Source organism: Lathyrus oleraceus, chromosome 5, assembly GCF_024323335.1.
Source record: "Lathyrus oleraceus cultivar Zhongwan6 chromosome 5, CAAS_Psat_ZW6_1.0, whole genome shotgun sequence".
In the NCBI taxonomy this organism is placed as follows: Eukaryota; Viridiplantae; Streptophyta; class Magnoliopsida; order Fabales; family Fabaceae; genus Lathyrus; species Lathyrus oleraceus.
The window spans coordinates 632,781,479-632,799,492 of record NC_066583.1 but is presented as its reverse complement, the minus strand read 5'-3'; the positions used below and the strand labels follow the sequence as shown (position 1 = coordinate 632,799,492).

Here is an 18,014-nt window from a genome sequence, read left to right as displayed (position 1 = left end):
TTGTCGTAACCCGAAATGGGAAGTCAACGGAGGGAAACAGTATGGAAAAAGATGGATAGTTAGAAGTGGATTTAGAAATCAAGGAAACCAAGGACCAAGATGAAGAAGTGATACTACCACCTGTCAAGGAGAAAGAAAAGGTTTTAAAACCAGTCATCAAACTCCCTTACCCTCCAAGACAGAAAAAGAAAGATCAACATGAGAAATTTTTTGAGAGGTTCTTGGAAATGTTTAAAAAGCTGGAAATAAACATCCATTTTTCTGAGGCATTAGAACAAATGCCAATATATGCCAAGTTCATGAAAGACATCATCTCCAAGAAGCGTTCCACTGATATGGATCCGATCATCCTAACTGAGACATGCAGTGCCATTCTCTAAGGCATGAAAATCCCAGTGAAAAAGAAAGACAGGGGGTCGGTTACTATTCCATGCACTATTGGTGATAGAAAATTCAAGAAGGCTCTGATTGACTTAGGAGCAAGTGTAAGCCTGATGCCACTATCCATCTATAAAAAATTAGGCATTGGCACTGTTCAAGATACTTGAATGACACTTCAGTTTGCGGACCGCTCTGTTAGGCGACCCTATGGGATTGTGGAAGACGTTCTTGTAAAAATTGACAAGTTTGTTTTCCCAGTTGACTTCCTCATTCTGGAAATGCCTGAAGATGAGGAGATTCCTCTCATATTGGGCAGACCGTTCTTAGAAACAGGACGATGTATGATAGACATCGAGGAAGGAACAATGACCCTCAAAGTCTATGATGAAGAGCTAAAAATAGATGTGAGGAACACAATGCAATACAAAGATGATATTGGCATAAGCCATACTATAGAGGTAATAGATCAAGTAATTGCTCAAGAAATTGAAAGGCATAGACCCCAGTCACCACTAGAACAGGTCTTAAGTCTATCAATTTTTGAAAGTGATGAAGATGAAGGAGAGTCTGAGGTGCTCGCTATGATGGAAAAATAACCTGAATGGGTTATATTTATACCACGCCGGTGGGAAGATTTAAGGCCACCACCACCCTCAGATGTCACTGAAGAACCAAAAACAGGGGTGAATCTGAAGCAGTTACCAACAAATCTGAAGTATGTATTTCTGTACACTGAAAAGAAATGCCCAGCTATTATCAATGTCAGTCTACAAAGTGTCCAAGAAGCATAACTCATTCAAGTGCTAAAAAAATACAAAGGCGCAATCGGATGGGCAATTGAGGACTTGAAAGGTATAAGCCCGACCGTTTGCATGCACAAAATCTTAATGGAAGATGATCACAAACCGGTGGTGCAACCACAACGAAGACTTAACCCAGCCATGAAAGAAATGGTACGCAAAGAAGTTGTAAAATTGTTGGATGCAGGCTTAATTTATCCTATTTCCGATAGTTCTTGGGTAAGTCCATTCCATGTGGTACCAAAAAAATGGGGCACTACGGTGATAAAAAATGAGAAGAATGAGTTAATTCCAACCCGAACTGTTACAGGTTGGAGAGTGTGCATAGATTATAGAAGACTAAACGTGGAAACACGAAAGGACCACTTTCTGTTACCATTCATCGATCAAATGCTGGAAAGGTTAGCCAGACACGATTACTATTGTTTCCTAGATGGGTACTCGGGGTACAACCAGATTGCGGTTGCCCCTAAAGATCAAGAGAAGACTGCATTCACATGCCCCTATGGTATTTTCGCTTATAGAAGAATGCCATTTGGGTTGTGCAACACACCGACCACTTTTCAAAGGTGTATGACATCAATCTTTGCTGACATGCTCGAAAAGTATATGGAAGTATTTATGGATGACTTTTCAGTATTCGGTTCTTCTTTTGATAAATATTTAACTAACTTGTCACTTGTGTTAGAAAGATGTCAGCAAACAAATTTGATCTTGAACTGGGAAAAGTGCCATTTTATGGTACGTGAAGGTATAGTGTTGGGACACAAGATCTCCAATCGAGGTATCGAAGTGGACATAGAAAAAGTGGAGGTAATAGCTAATTTACCACCTCCGATAAATGAAAAAGGCATCCGAAGCTTCTTGAGACATGCAGGGTTCTATCGCAGGTTCATAAGAGATTTCTCCAAGATCGCAAAGCCACTAACTAGTCTACTGGTGAAGGATACACCATTCTTATTTGACAAGGAGTGCAGGCAAGCCTTCGAGACTTTGAAGAAGGAACTTGTGTCAGCCCCCATAGTTATTGCCCCTGATTGGTCTCTCCCTTTTGAGATAATGTGTGATGCTAGTGATAATGCAGTAGGGGCAGTATTAGGGCAACGAAAGGAGAAGCTCTTGCATGTGATCTATTATGCAAGCCATGTATTGAACCCTGCTCAAATGAACTATGCAACCACCGAAAAAGAACTCTTGGCGGTTGTGTACGCGTTTGATAAGTTCAGATCTTATTTGTTGGGATCAAAGGTAATTGTGTATACTGACCATGCTGCTTTAAAATATCTTTTTTCCAAACAGGAATCAAAGCCAAGGCTACTGCGATGGATCCTCCTACTACAAGAGTTCGACCTGGAAATCAGAGACAAATAAGGTAGTGAAAACACTGTTGTTGATCACTTGTCTCGGATGACTCCGATTCAAGAAATAGAAGAAACACACCCCATCAGAGATGAGTTCACCAACGAACGTATCCTAGCCGTTACGCATATCCCATGGTTCGTAGATTACACGAACTTTGTGGTAGGTGGACTAATACCTGATGACTTTGACTCTAACAGAAGAAAAAAGTTTTTGCATGATTGCAGGTTTTATGTATGGGACGATCCACTCCTTTACAAAAAGGGATTAGATGGTCTGGTAAGGAGATGTGTTCCGGAGGAAGAGCAAAAGGACATCCTAAAAGCCTATCACAACTCAGAATATGGAGGACATTTTAGCAGAGATAGAACCGCGGCAAAAGTCCTCCAGTCTGGATTGTACTGGCCTACACTGTTTAAAGATGCACAAGAGATGGTAAAAGAGTGCGACAGATGTCAGAGAACAGGAAACATATCCAAGAGAAATCAGATGCCTCAGAATGCCATGTTAGAGGTAGAACTGTTTGATGTGTGGAGAATAGATTTTATGGGACCCTTCCCACCGTCCTTTGGAAAGCAATACATTCTGGTCGCGGTTGACTATGTGTCAAAATGGGTGGAAGCAGTAGCATTGCCCACGAATGATGCGAAAGTGGTAATAAATTTCCTCAACAATTGTATCTTTGCATGGTTTGGGGTACCAAGAGCACTAATTAGTGACGAAGCTACCCACTTCCTCAACAAGCTGATGGAGAACCTGCTAAGGAAATACAATGTCAAGCATAGAATCGCCACACCGTACCACCCCTAGACTAGTGGACAGGTTGAGGTATCAAATCGGCAGATCAAGCAAATCCTAGAAAAGACAGTTAGCACCTCACGAAAAGATTGGTCAATCAAGCTAGATGATGCACTCTGGGCATACCGAACAACGTTCAAAACCCTAATAGGTATGTCCCTGTATCAACTGGTTTATGGTAAAGCTGGTCATCTACTACTCGAACTAGAGCACAGGGCATTCTTGGCTACCGAATTTCTCAACTATGATTTGTCCAAAGCGGGTAAATCTCGGAACCTTCAATTACAAGAGCTGGAAGAATTCAAAAATCGAGCATATGAGAATGCCAAGATATACAAAGAGCAAACCAAAATATGGCATGACAGGCGCATTCAGAAGGAAGAACTTCAGGAAGGACAAATGGTCTTATCATTTAATTCAAGGTTGAAGTTATTCCCAGGGAAACTAAGGTCAAGATGGTCGGGACCCTTTATGATAAAAAAAGTATTTCCGCATGGAGCCGTTAAACTAAGAAATCCCGCAAATGGAGACACGTTCAAGGTGAATGGGCAGAGAGTCAAACCATACCTACAAGACCAGGAGGGTGGTCTAATAGACAAAATCCGTCTCACCTAAAAAGATGGAGAACCGTCGAGCCATGCGATGTTAAACGCAGCGCTTCGTGGGAGGCAACCCACGCATTTTAAATTTAATCAGTTATGTATGTTTGTAGGTTTACACAGGAGCTTTACAAGGAGGGAATATCATTTCAACAAATGTCTAAGTCATGAAAAAGGATAATCAAAGTGGCCAGAGGTACAGGAGGTTGAACAGGAGAAAAAACCAAAAAACGGCCAAAAGGGCAGCCTGACACGGCCACCCGTGTCAGCTGATACGGCCACCCGTGTCAGGAGGGTGAAAATTCAGGAAAAAAATGTTTAAAAAATAGTGGTCTGACACGGCCACCCGTGTCAGGAACACTAAAAGGGAAAGGAAATTTTTTATCAACAGTAGCTTGACACGGGCGGTCGTGTCAGCTGACACGGCCCGTGTCAGGAGCACTGAAGGAAATATTGAAAACATGGTGATGGACAGTATCCTGATACGACCACCCGTGTCAGGCAGGCGGAATTTTCGATTTTTTTTTGAAAATCCAAATTTTGCAGTGGGCCCCACCTATTTACTCCTCCTTAACCACACTTTACCCCATTTACCTTATCATTATCAGAATTTTCTCATTACACTCTCATCATTCTCTCTCATCATTATCATATTTCTCACTCTCTTTCTCTCTAAACCTCACAAACCCCATTAAACCTCACAAACCCCATTACCTCAAAGCTTCCATAACCATTCAAAAATATTACTCCACTCGTCATCCCCGTTCTAACACGATTTCAGAATTTTCTAACTCCCTATTTCAAATAATTTATATTTTTGCAGGTCCAAAATGCCCCCGAGGAGAATTCTCACCGGAAAGCAACAGCTTGTGGAGATGTCGAGGTCACGGAAGCGACCAAGCCGAAACCCAAATCCATACAACATCGTGTTTGACAATCCGGAACAAGCAAAGAGGTATCAAATTCACCGGAAGCGGAAACTCACACCGACAAGGTACATGTGTAAGCATACTCTGAACGCACTAGGGCTCAAAATTGAGGTATACCAGATGTTCCACATTTTAGGAATGCTAGAGTTCATAAGCCTGGAGGCTCCGACATACGAGCGCATCACGCTCGAATTCCTCAGCACGTTGGAATTCCAACTCGAAAATAGGTGGATAGACACGACCAGGTACTATTTCGGCACTTCGCGTTTCCGCTTGTTTAATAATTATCATGTATTGTCGGTTGAGGAATTGGCAGGGATACTTCGACTCCCTATGTACGGACCAGGAGCGGTCCCAGATGGGTTCTCACCTAAGGATTTCTGGATTGCCATCACCGGGAGGACGGATTACGGCTCCAAAGGTGCTAAGGCCTCCGACATCCAAAATCCATGTTTCTGGTATGCTCATAAGCGTTTGGCCTACACCCTATTTGGAAGAGGAGATAACACATGGGTAGCTACTCAAAGAGAGCTATTTTTTTTGTACTCGATGGTACAGAACAAAGCCATCAATGTAGCTGCCTTTGCAGTTGACTATCTGGGCAGAGTTGGCTGAGCAGACTCCGGAGGCATCTCCGTGGGTGGCATGATCACCCAAATAGATGAGCATTTCGGGTATCAATTTATGTTACTCTAAGACACGCCAATTGCAGGTAAGACAAAAATTGACATGTCCGCTCTAATTCAACAAGGTACGATTGTTGTTGCCCCTACTTACTATTCTGTGCTTATCAATAAGAGGTTTATTATAGCTCTGCCAGATCTGGACAAAGTTGCTATTACTGACTGTGCCAACTGGTTGGCTATTACTGACTGTGCCAACTGGTTGTATGTGAGCGCCGACCCCGGTGCGGAGGAACGCCATGACACTGACCATTTTACTGCAGGTGAGCAGTTTATAGATGACCAGGTGGATGCCACGGAGGTAGAAAAAGAGGAACCTCAAGCACCTCAGGAACAGTTTGTACCACCACATCAGGAACCTACCCAACAGGAGATACCATGTAACCCATTTTCTTTTCTGGATATGATGTTTCTTTCTCTAATACTCCCCATTTTGGTTTCTTTCCCCCTTTCTGGTTGACAGACCTTATCCATTTTTCTTGTGGAACATCAGTCGGCGAAATGAAGGTCTTTGGCCGAGAACGCTGAAACCGCCTTCTATAATCTTCGTTCCGTCGAGGTGCTCCATGCTTATCGAACACAACTCGTGGGACATCAAGTTTCTCCTCTTTCATAGCCTTGTTGTTGGCCTCCAATTTCTCAAAGGTTTTCTCGTTGAAAACCGCACTGCACCTTGGGCATAGCAGAGCCTTTGACCCGTTTTATTTACACTTCTCTTGGAAGTCTGATAAACTTTCTCCTAGTTGGGGATAGGCCGAATCGAATTTCCTTTCGGCCTTATATCCGAAACCCTCAATAGTTTCGACCATCAGCACTTCAAAAGATTCAACTAAAGAGGTTGCTTTGGAAAACTCTATGAGACCATCAATAGTCTCGACCATCATGCAGTCGAGAGGCTCCGAGTACAATGCTTCTTCCACCTTTAGAGGATCGGAGTCCACCTACATTTTTGGCCTTTCGCCAAACTGGAGCCTTCTTTTATAGATTTTTGCACCAAATCCCTGAAAAGAACACATTGGTGAGTTTTGTGACTAAGGAAATTATGAAATTTACAGAATCCTCTTTTCTTCTTTTGTTCTAGGGGGGATCCTTTAAACCCTGAGGGACGATAATCTGACCATCTTTTACTAACAGATCAAAGATTTCATCGCACTTAGACACATAAAAAGTATAAGTCTTAGCTACGTATTTATCTATTTTTCGGCTTCGACGGGGTTTTTCCCATTCAAAGGTTTTAAGACCTTACACGCGTACGAAGGTTCGGGCTTAAGTTCTGCCACGTTAACCTCGCTCCTATCAATTATATCTTCGTCGTCGGAAGAACAACCTTCGACTGTGATATAAGATATTTTTTCTTTCTTATGATATCTACCCGTCTTAGACTTCTCAGCTTTCAGGCGTTCGGTGCGTTGAACTTTGTTGATCAATTGGGCCATATCTCTAAGATACTAAGTATCCATCTTTTTCCTTATAGAATAATCCAAACCCCTAGCAGCTATCTCGACTAATTCGTGCTCAGGGACTTGAGTAAAGCATCACACTTTCAACAGTCTAAACCTGTTTAAGTACTTATCAACCGACTCAGTAACTTTCCGCTTAATGCTAGCTAGTTCTTTTAGGCTAATCATTGATTTCCCCATGTAGAATTGTTCATGGAACAATCTCTCCAACTATGGAACAATCTCTCCAACTGTGTCCATGTTTGGATCAATTGTGGACGCAGCATTGTGAACCACATAAATGCGTTCTTCGTAAAAGAGCTAGGGAAGTATTTTAACTTCAAATCTTCATTGTTCGCTATGTCGCCAACCTCAGTTTGATACCTGGCCACGTGTTCGATGGTGGACTCATCAGTATCCCCAGCGAACTTGGTAAATTTCGGGACTTTCCACCCCCTAGGAAGTTATGTCTGTAAGACAAAATTTGGCAAGGGTGAAGAGTAAGTCGGCCGCTGTAAGCAGGGACTTATTCTGTTTCGTACTATGACTTGTTCGACGATAACCTCTAGGTTTTGTTCCCTAACATCCGCTTCGTGTCGAGCTTGCCTAACCACTTGGTCAGGATCTTGGTTACAGTTAACCATTACCACGGGGGGCTTTGTGCCACCCTTGGGATCTGTTCGTATTCCTGATATTCTTGTTCGACAGTATCTTCTGTCATTTCCTCTTGTCAGACCGGTGTTTCCGGTCGAGGAAGAGGCGTAGGATTTCGATGGACCGGAGCCCCTCGGGATCCCAAAAAGTCCCATATCCTTGTCATTTGGGTTGCCAATTGCTGGTAACTTTGTGTCGAATCTTGGATCAAAGGCCTCAATATGGTACCCATTTGCTGAGTTAGCATGTGTACCATTTCATGACTACTCTCGTCCATCTGTTGTCTCATAACGACGACAGAACATGACATAAAAGTTGGCACTAACTGAGATGTCAGTCCGGAACCTGGGGGTCGAACAAATGGGGTTGCCAAAGGTCCAAACCCCTTGTAGCGAGGGAATGACGATGATGAGGTCTCATACTTTCCATAAACTCAGTCGGCATTCCCAACGTCCGGTGCATGGGTGATAACGCGAAAATACATCGTATATTTGCCTTGATTTATACTCAAAAATCACACCACTTTCATTTATATTCCAATTATTCCGCAAGTATTTGAGTTATTTTTGCAAGTATTTCAATCCCAATCATAAATGAGCAAAGTGTAGAAAAGGAAGGAAAAGAAGAAGAAACAGAAGAGAAAGCAGCAGAAAAACAGAAAAACAGGGACACAAAAATTGTGGATGTGACGACCGTTACAAAGCATGTAACGACCGGCACGCCCAGCTTGTGACGACCGTCACAGGCCCATGACGAACGTCACGCGGCCAAAATCAGCGCCTTGAAACAGTCAACAGAAGTGAGCCAACGTGCCTAAATTCTCGTTCCATAGCCACTTTCCCGTGGATTCCTCACTCAACCAAGTCATCCTTGTTTCTCTCAACTGCCATGACCTACCAGGGGATATAAAAAGACAGATTTTGGAAACGAAGGGGACGCTCAATTTTTCTCTGCAATTTATTTTCTACAGCAATTCTACTTTCTAGTATTATTTTTTTCAGCAACATTGTTTCCTCCACCGCAATCTAGTTTCCGTTCCGTTTAGAGTTTCCATTTTCCCTTTCCCTTTCCGTTTTTCATTTAGCCAAAGTAGTAGTTTCCTACACTGGGGAACTACTACAATTTATTTAATTTAGTTTAAGCAATTATTTCGAAGAAGCGGAATCCTACCGACCTGTGGAGGACTGCTCAAGTACTTCAAGATTCGGCGTATTCTATTAATCCAATTTCCAGGTTTTTATTCAATTATTATTGTTATTGCTTTGTTATTATTATAATTATGTCTGCTGTATTGTTAATCTGTTTATGTTCGTCTGTGTTTACGTTATTTAACATGTCTGGCTAAACTACCGGTATCGGTATGTAACAATTTAATTAGACGGGATTTAATAATAATCGATGAAAAACTTCTTGTCTCAAACAATCTTTTTGGCTGTGGTTTTTAATTTAAATTTAATTAACTTTGTCGCAAGAGTGAGAAGTTATTTAATACGATTTTGCCACGAGAGTGGGAAATTAACTAAGGTGAGAACCGACAATCGCGAGAGCGTGAGGGTCGAACTGGATAGTAAAAACTAGGCATTGATTTTAAAAACAGCGAGAGCACTTTAAAAGCAATTAGAACTTATCTATTTTCAAAAAGTATTTTTAACTTCAAATGGGACAGCGAAAGCGTACATTCTGACTTAAAGGTATAGTCTGAATCAACAATCACAAGAGTGTGAGATAAAGCCTTTTAAATAAGTATTTTCTACTGAAAGATATTTGGTACTTAAATTATATACCGATGACTTATCGAATCCCTGACGATTAATGCGTTGCATACCGATATCCTCCTATTAATATTTTCTTAAAACTCAACTTCCCTTAGATTTAATTTTCTTCAACCAAACTTCTAAAAATCATTCCCTTAGCTAAACATAGTAACGTCAATAGCATTAGTTTGACCATCGGTCCCTGTGGGTTCGATATCTTTTAAAACTAAAACGACTGGACTATGCAATTGCAGTCAAGTACCCGATAGACTATATTCTATATACAGTCACGAGACGTATCAAGTTTTTGGCGCCGTTGCCGAGGAATCATCACCTCCATAGCACTAGGCCTGAATTTGGGGGATAGGCTCGCCGACTTGCCAGCCTTGCCAGCCGAGTTCCTCGACATCGACTATTTCCGTTCTTCACACGTCATCAAGGCCAGAGACGACGGGAAGTATCATCCTGTGGTTAGAAACAAGATAGTTCGAAGCATCATCATGCCCAACAGGAACCGTACATATCCGCAGAATATGGAAAATTGGATTTTTGATTTGAACGCCCCTGAGGCAAATGAAGGAGATCTTAATAATGGAACAGATGAAGTCGAGGAGGAACTTTACCAAGAAATTCCACAGCCACCTCCTGAGTACACTGCGGAGACATCTTCCCGAGGCCAACGAAGAAATGAGCGACGATCCGCCACCATGGAAGACATCTACGCTGAGATGTTGCGACACAACCAGAGGATGGAGGAGCGCCAGAAAGAAATGATGAAAACAATCCAGCAGATACAGAGGGATCAACACGACTATGAAAACTGGCACGACCAGGGGATGGCAGAACTTTCAGAAGAGATGAGTGCCCTAACACACCGCGTTGATGCCATCCAGGAGTACACTCAGCACGTAGGGTTGGATCCTACCCAGCGAGGAAGAAGTGAGCGTGCACGAGCAAGAGCCAGAGCACGCAGAGGCCAACGTCGTGATGACGAGTAGTGATCTTCGTGTTTCTTCCCTTTTTCTTTATATTGTCGCATTGAGGACAATGCTTTGTTTAAATGTGGGAGGAAATCCTTATCTTTCCTTTACTTGTTTCTATTTTTAGCCATAACAAAAAAAAGTTTTCTTTGTCTTTATTTAATCGTTACAATCCTTCATTCATTTATACCTAATTTGATATAACAAAAAATTTGTTCTTAAGATTAAATGCATACCCTACAAGTATATAGGTTGTCTTACAGAGGTTCTGTTAGGAAACTGAGAAAAATCTAACAAGATTGATACCGTCCCGACACCTTAGATCCCTCACTTCTGCGAGATCAGTTTGAATACCCATTATACCGATACCTTAAGTCTCCGTCCTAGATTAACCCCTAGTAGTTTATACTAGCAGTCAGCACCGTCTTAAGCACAAACCATGTGAAGAGCCGATGAATATAAGTGATTGATGCCTATGAATTAAGAAGATCCTTCATACTTTTGCTATCGAGAAATTGATAAATGAACCATACAAACGGTTGCAAGATATACAAAAGGAAGGAACAGAAAAACCCGGCTGGTTGGTTCAGTGATACCTGGTACTGGACTCGGTAGGGCGAACTAAGGTTCGATCCCCCACAACCTTCAAAGGGGATACATAAAGGGGTACCGCACTAGTGTACCAGACCCCGTGCTAAGAAAAGGATCAAAGTCACTAACCGGCTACTTCACTAAGTGCGAGTGAAGGCAAATGGCTTAATGTGATTGCGCTAGAATGAAACCGGGTGAAATAGGAACGAGAAACACTAGGTTGAGCTATAATAGCATGATTCGAACTGGCTTGTACAAAGGAGAGATCTACGTTAATGCTTATTGCTTGTGTCGTCACTGTATCTTTAGTGTTTTACTTGAGTATCTGCCATCTTAACAAAGTACCTAACAACCACATACGAATTGGAAATGTATTCGCGTTTAACTAGTGTTTTCAAATTTTTTTATTTGCTTGAGGACAAGCAAAGATTCAAGTTTAGGGGAGTTTGATAACGCGAAAATACATCGTATATTTGCCTTGATTTACACTCAAAAATCACACCACTTTCATTTATATTCCAATTATTCCGCAAGTATTTGAGTTATTTTTGCAGGTATTTCAATCCCAATCATAAATGAGCAAAGTGTAGAAAAGGAAGGAAAAGAAGAAGAAACAGAAGAGAAAGCAGCAGAAAAAAAGGGACACAAAAATTGTGGATGTGACGACCGTCACAAAGCATGTAACGACCGGCACGCCCAGCTTGTGACGACCGTCACAGGCCCATGACGAACGTCACGCGGCCAAAATCAATGCCTTGAAACAGTCAACAAAAGTGAGCCAACGTGCCTAAATTCTTGTTCCACATCCATTTTCCCGTGGATTCCTCACTCAACCAAGTCATCATTGTTTCTCTCAACTGCCATGACCTACCAGGGGATATAAAAAGACAGATGTTGGAAACAAAGGGGAAGCTCAATTTTTCTCTGCAATTTATTTTCTACAGCAATTCTGCTTTCTAGTATTATTTTTCTTCAGCAACATTGTTTCCTCCACCGCAATCTAGTTACCGTTCCGTTTAGAGTTTCCATTTTCCCTTTCCCTTTCCGTTTTTCATTTAGCCAAAGTAGTAGTTTCCTACACTGGGGAACTACTACAATTTATTTAATTTAGTTTAAGCAATTATTTCGAAGAAGCAGAATCCTACTGACCTGTGAAGGACTGCTTAAGTACTTCAAGATTCGGCGTATTCTATTAATCCAATTTCCAGGTTTTTATTCAATTATTATTGTTATTGCTTTGTTATTACTATAATTATGTTTGCTGTATTGTTAACCTGTTTATGTTCGTCTGTGTTTGTGTTATTTAACATGTCTGGCTAAACTACCGGTATCGGTATGTAACAATTTAATTAGACGGGATTTAATAATAATCGGTGAAAAACTTCTTGTCTCAAACAATCTTTTTGGCTGTGGTTTTTAATTTAAATTTAATTAACTTTGTCACAAGAGTGAGAAGCTATTTAATACGATTTTGCCACGAGAGTGGGAAATTAACTAAGGTGAGAACCGACAATCGCGAGAGCGTGAGGGTCGAACTGGATAGTAAAAACTAGGCATTGATTTTAAAAACAGCGAGAGCACTTTAAAAGCAATTAGAACTTATCTATTTTCAAAAAGTATTTTTAACTTCAAATGGGACAGCGAGAGCGTACATTCTGACTTAAAGGTATAGTCCGAATCAACAATCACGAGAGTGTGAGATAAAGCCTTTTAAATAAGTATTTTCTACTGAAAGATATTTGGTACTTAAATTATATACCGATGACTTATCAAATCCCTGACGATTAATGCGTTGCATACCGGTATCCTCCTATTAATATTTTCTTAAAACTCAACTTCCCTTAGATTTAATTTTCTTCAACCAAACTTCTAAAAATCATTCCCTTAGCTAAACATAGTAACATCAGTAGCATTAGTTTGACCATCGGTCTCTGTGGGTTCGATATCTTTTAAAACTAAAACGACTGGACTGTGCACTTGCAGTCAAGTACCCGATAGACTATATTCTATATACAGTCACGAGACGTATCAATGGGGACCGTGAAACTGGACATATGTTGCCCAACAGTTCCCATGGGCGTTTCTGGCTGACACAGTGTCATAATTGGCCCTTCAAACGCTGTCGAAACCGTCGATGCCACGCTAGAGCCGACATCTGCCGCCTGGGACGCCGCCGTGTCTTCCGCCGAAGACGTTTCTTCGTGTGGTCTAGGAGATGTCATTTTTCCATTGCGCAATCGCATACACCTAACACTGTCGAGGTCCCGTCGGGTGTGCCAATTTGTTGGTTCGTCAAAAATCTCTAGCCTTCCTATGACAGGGTTACTTGCAGGACCGACTACAAAATCCCAGACTTAGTGTTTGAGCGTATGGTGTTTCGGTAAGCAATGTCTTTGAAAAGTTAAAAAAGAGGAAATATAACTCTTGATGAGTGAGGGGTGTAGTAAAAAGTATGACAAGCAAAAATGTATTGAAAGTAAAGCAATAAAGTAAAGACAATTTGGTAAGTTTAAATGATTTATGAATGTAAATGGAGACAAAGGTACATTTTTTGTAGGGAGATGACTCTTTTCTCGTGAACGCTTTGGTACTTCAAGTGTACTCCTACTGTAAATGCTAAAAATACCACCTCTAGAATCATTCCTAACGCTTGTTTAAATACTAATAAAAAGTAACCGTCAGAGGGTTACGAACCTATCTTGAAATGACACGTGTCGGCCCACTTCCTCTATATATGTAGATAACTGCCCACGATCTTTGGCCGCCCACGATCGCTCTCGCCATTTAGACCTTTCGACTTCGACTGAGACTCTAATTGTCGACCCAAGGATTTGTTCAACTTCCTGTCGATGTTGTTCCGACAGGTTCCTTAGTCGAATGGACTTTCCTTCTCCTGCTGAAATTTGTCACCTAACAACAATCTAACAAGTGTTCCCATTTAACAAAATTGTAGGATAAATCTTGAAGTGTTAAAGTTGAAAAGGTTAAGTATCAGAGATCAGAGAGAAAGTTGATTTAGTTGACACATACTTGACCAAATTTGACATATCTAGTTAATGTGGTCATCCAATTTCTGCATGATCTAAAGGAGATACACTTGCAGATTATATAAAGTGTTCTACAATACTTCAAAGTCTTTGTAGGGAGAGGGGTCTTATTTAAAAGAGGTAAAAGTCTAATTATGGAAGTTACACTAATGATGATTATTAAGGTTCGGTAAGTGATAGAAGATTTACTTGATGCTATTGTACATTTTTGTATGGGGACCTTGTTGCTTGGAAGAATAAAAAACAAAGTGTGAATTTTGATCTATCGACACACAAGGAGTTTATGAAGTATTGTGGATGAAACAAGTGTTTGTGATAATAAATCGATTGTTAGTATTGCACATAAGCTTATTTAGCATGACAAGACTAAACACATTGAGATTGACCAATGTTTCATTAAAAAAAAAATAATGAATTGATAACTATAACCTACATTTATTCTAAGTATCGGCTAGTTAAACTGTTAATGAATGGTTTACCGACATAACACTTCAACCAACTTATTTGTAATCTTAAAATGATTGATATACATTCACCAATTTGAGGAGAAATTAATGGTTTACCGACATAACACTTCAACCAACTTATTTGTAATCTTAAAATGATTGATATACATTCACCAATTTGAGGAGAAATTTTGTAAATATTAGACGGGAAATATCAATTTGTCATTTAATCAATTATAAGTCGACACCAATATTTCATGTGTTAAAATATAGATGACAAAAACAATTCGTTTCCGCTGATATAAACACACAAAATCCATTAAAGAGGTGGCAAACAATATTTCATCTTCAACCATTGAGTGACATTGTTGTGTAAATTCAAATCAGATGAGTGGCTTATAGCTTAAGATTTGCCACACAAGATCACTTCAGTTAAAGATTTAAATGGAAAATTCATCTACAAATGTTTCAAACCAATGATATGACTTTTTTTTACTAATCTTTTCTATAATTCATCATGATATTTCCCCTCTACTACACGCAACTCCTGATGAAGTTTAGCAAGATACTTCGCAGCTAATGAGGCGTGAAGCGCAGCACCATAAGGAAGCACATCTTCGTTGACTTTGTAATAGGGTGTGTGTCCGGACGGAAGATGTTCAACTGAGACATCCTCCATTCCGAGGAGGAAGATGTAACCCGGCAAAGCCTCTTGATAGAATGCGAAGTCTTCTGATCCCATCATTGGTTCTATGCCTTTAACTTTATCTGCTCCGAGTAAACTCTTGGCGACACATTGAAAATAGTGATGCAAGTCATCATTGTTTACAGTCGGAGGGAAGAAAGGCTTCTCCTCATCAAGGAAGCTGACTGTTGCATTGCATCTCTGCACAGCAGCTTGTCCAGTAATAACCTACATCATCGAAACAGCCTTAGCGCCTAAATAGGATAGCAGTGATAACTATAAAAGAATGTACATTCGACATATTTCTGTAATCCATGCAAGTTTTTAAGTCACGTGAAAAGAGACGCGTAAAATGAATCTATTCTTATTCATAACAGACCTGTTCAATGCGATGTTTCATTTGCGTGAAGCTTTCCCTCGAAAAAGAACGAAAGGTGCCACCAATTGTGACAGAGTCTGGAATAACATTGAATGCAGCACCTCCTTGAAATTTTGCTACAGTCAAAACCTGTGAGGATATTATTCATGTTAGTAAGACATAGGGGACAAGTGTTTTCATCATATTTAAGAATCTTTGTAAACAAATAATGTTGTGGTATGGTTTTCAACACTTTTCCCTTCAAACAGCTACAATATTTCGCAAGACTGAGTGCCTCCAAGTAGAAGTCCCATAAGAATACAAAGCTTTTAATACTTCAAACAATGATGAGTCGGTAACAAGCACACGGTCTCAAGTTAAGTAAAGTGCCAAATTCAGAAAGCAGCTTCTATAGCTTCTATTTATAGACATGGGAAGCTCTAAGCCGGAAAAAAATTCTTTCGTTTTTCGCAGGTATCGCCACGTGGCTTAATCTCAAAGAAATTGCTTTGACAGGGTGGTTGTATTGGCAATGAAGGATTCAAAGAACGGTGCAAACTAAGTTCATATGGGTGGTTGAAAGCGAATACAATAAATGAAATAAGAAGTTTACCTGAGAGTCGAGGGGATCAGCTTCGCGAGAAATGATATGTTGTAAGCTAACAATGACATTGGAAGCTGCCAATATGGGATCTATAGAATGTTGAGGAATGGCTGCATGGCCACCCCTGCCGCTTATTATTGCTTCAAAGAAGCCACTTCCTGCAAACTGAGGACCAGATCTAGATGCCACTTCGCCTAGAGGCAAGTTATATAGGACATGCAATCCAAATATGGCAGAGACATTTTCGAAGACTCCAGCATCTACAATTTTCTTAGCCCCACCACATCCTTCTTCTGCAGGTTGAAAAACAAGAACAACAGTTCCCTATACCCCCAAAAAACAAGAATTATATCAGAGGATGAAACCAGAAGAACATGGTAGTTAAGAGAAATCATAGGAAAGAGTCAAAACTTGGCACCAGTTTGCCAATATGGAAATGTCGGAAATAGAATTCAAGTTTGACTTTTAGCATGATTAAGTTAAAAAAAACAAAACAACTTAAATAGCAAAAGTGCATAACCGAAAATAGAAACTAAAGTAAAAAGACTATAACATGTTTGTAATTGCAAATGTTAACTTTAAATGTACTAGTTAGAAAATAATTTTGTTGTGAAACCATACTTGTAAATCTTTTTCATGGTCCTTGAGAATCTTGGCAGCACCAAGAAGCATAGAAACATGAGCATCATGACCACATGCATGCATCTTTCCAGCTACTTTACTCTTATGCTCCCACTCCACCGATTCCTATAATGTTAACAATACAACAAAAATCATCAATAAAATATATTTGAAACATCATCCTTAAAGAAATACAACACAACCCCAAAATTGCAAAATAAACAAAAATAAGGATTGAACTTGAAAGGATAAATCTTTCTAGATTGAACATTGAGAAAACAATAAAAAAAAATGTAGACCTGTATAGGAAGAGCATCCATGTCAGCTCTAAGAGCAACAAAAGGAGGAAGACCAGTTCCTATGTAACCAATAACACCTGTTACTGCAACTGGATGTTTATATGCAATACCCAATTCATCCAATTTTGCTCTTATAAGCTTACTGGTTTCAAATTCTTCATAACACACTTCAGGATTCTCGTGAATTTTCCTCCTAATACCCACCATCCAATCAAAGACTTGAGGTTCCTTGGCTAAATCCAAAAAGTTTGGGATTGAATTTGAATCTGAGAAGATGGGTGTTGCAGTTAAAAAGAAACTGAAGATGATGATGAACAAGTTTACCCATACGAAGAAAGCCATGAATGGTTGGATTAAAATTGTTGAGTTGAGAAATGGAAAAGCTATATAAGTGAAGTAAAATTGGTTTGAAAATGTTGGAAATTAAATAAGCAACTTTATATATATGGAAAGAAAATAGTGTCTCCCTCCACAGTTATGAGAATCTTTAATAAAGATTGCAGATATTAAGAAACTTATGGATGCCAATGAATTTATCTAGATTAAGACTATAGTGTATTTGGTAAAATTTGATGAAAGCCGATAACCAATACTTGATAACTAATATTTTATAACTAATAATTAATAGAAAAATGTTATTCTTACAGTAAAAATGTTATTCTTACACCAACTTTCTACGTCTACACAGTATGTTCACAGTAGAATATTATAATAATATATTATTTTTTAAAAAATATAAAAATTATTATTTTTTAATATTATTAGCCAATTTCATGATTTTTTTAACAAACTTCATAACTTGTGTTAATTAATTTTAGTAACTATTCAAAATTATTTTTAATGTTTGGACATTCATTAACCAATTTCATAATTTCATTAGTCAACTTTTTACTTTTCATTAATCAACTTTGATTTATCACTAAAAAATATTTTTAATATCTGAATGTTTATTAACCAACTTCGTCACTTCATTAACCAATTTTTTTC

General features: G+C 39.6%; 1 protein-coding gene across 1 annotated transcript; it reads right to left on the bottom strand.

Moving 5' to 3' along the window:
• Positions 1-14,757: 14,757 nt before the first annotated feature.
• LOC127087405 (IAA-amino acid hydrolase ILR1-like 4) lies at positions 14,758-17,588 on the bottom strand. Its single transcript, XM_051028294.1, has 5 exons — positions 17,028-17,588; positions 16,729-16,854; positions 16,117-16,431; positions 15,525-15,653; positions 14,758-15,373 (listed from the first exon to the last, which is right to left on the bottom strand). The coding sequence occupies exons 1-5, from the start codon at positions 17,367-17,369 to the stop codon at positions 14,966-14,968; spliced, it is 1,320 nt and encodes a 439-aa protein (XP_050884251.1). The 5' UTR covers positions 17,370-17,588; the 3' UTR covers positions 14,758-14,965.
• Positions 17,589-18,014: the final 426 nt, after the last annotated feature.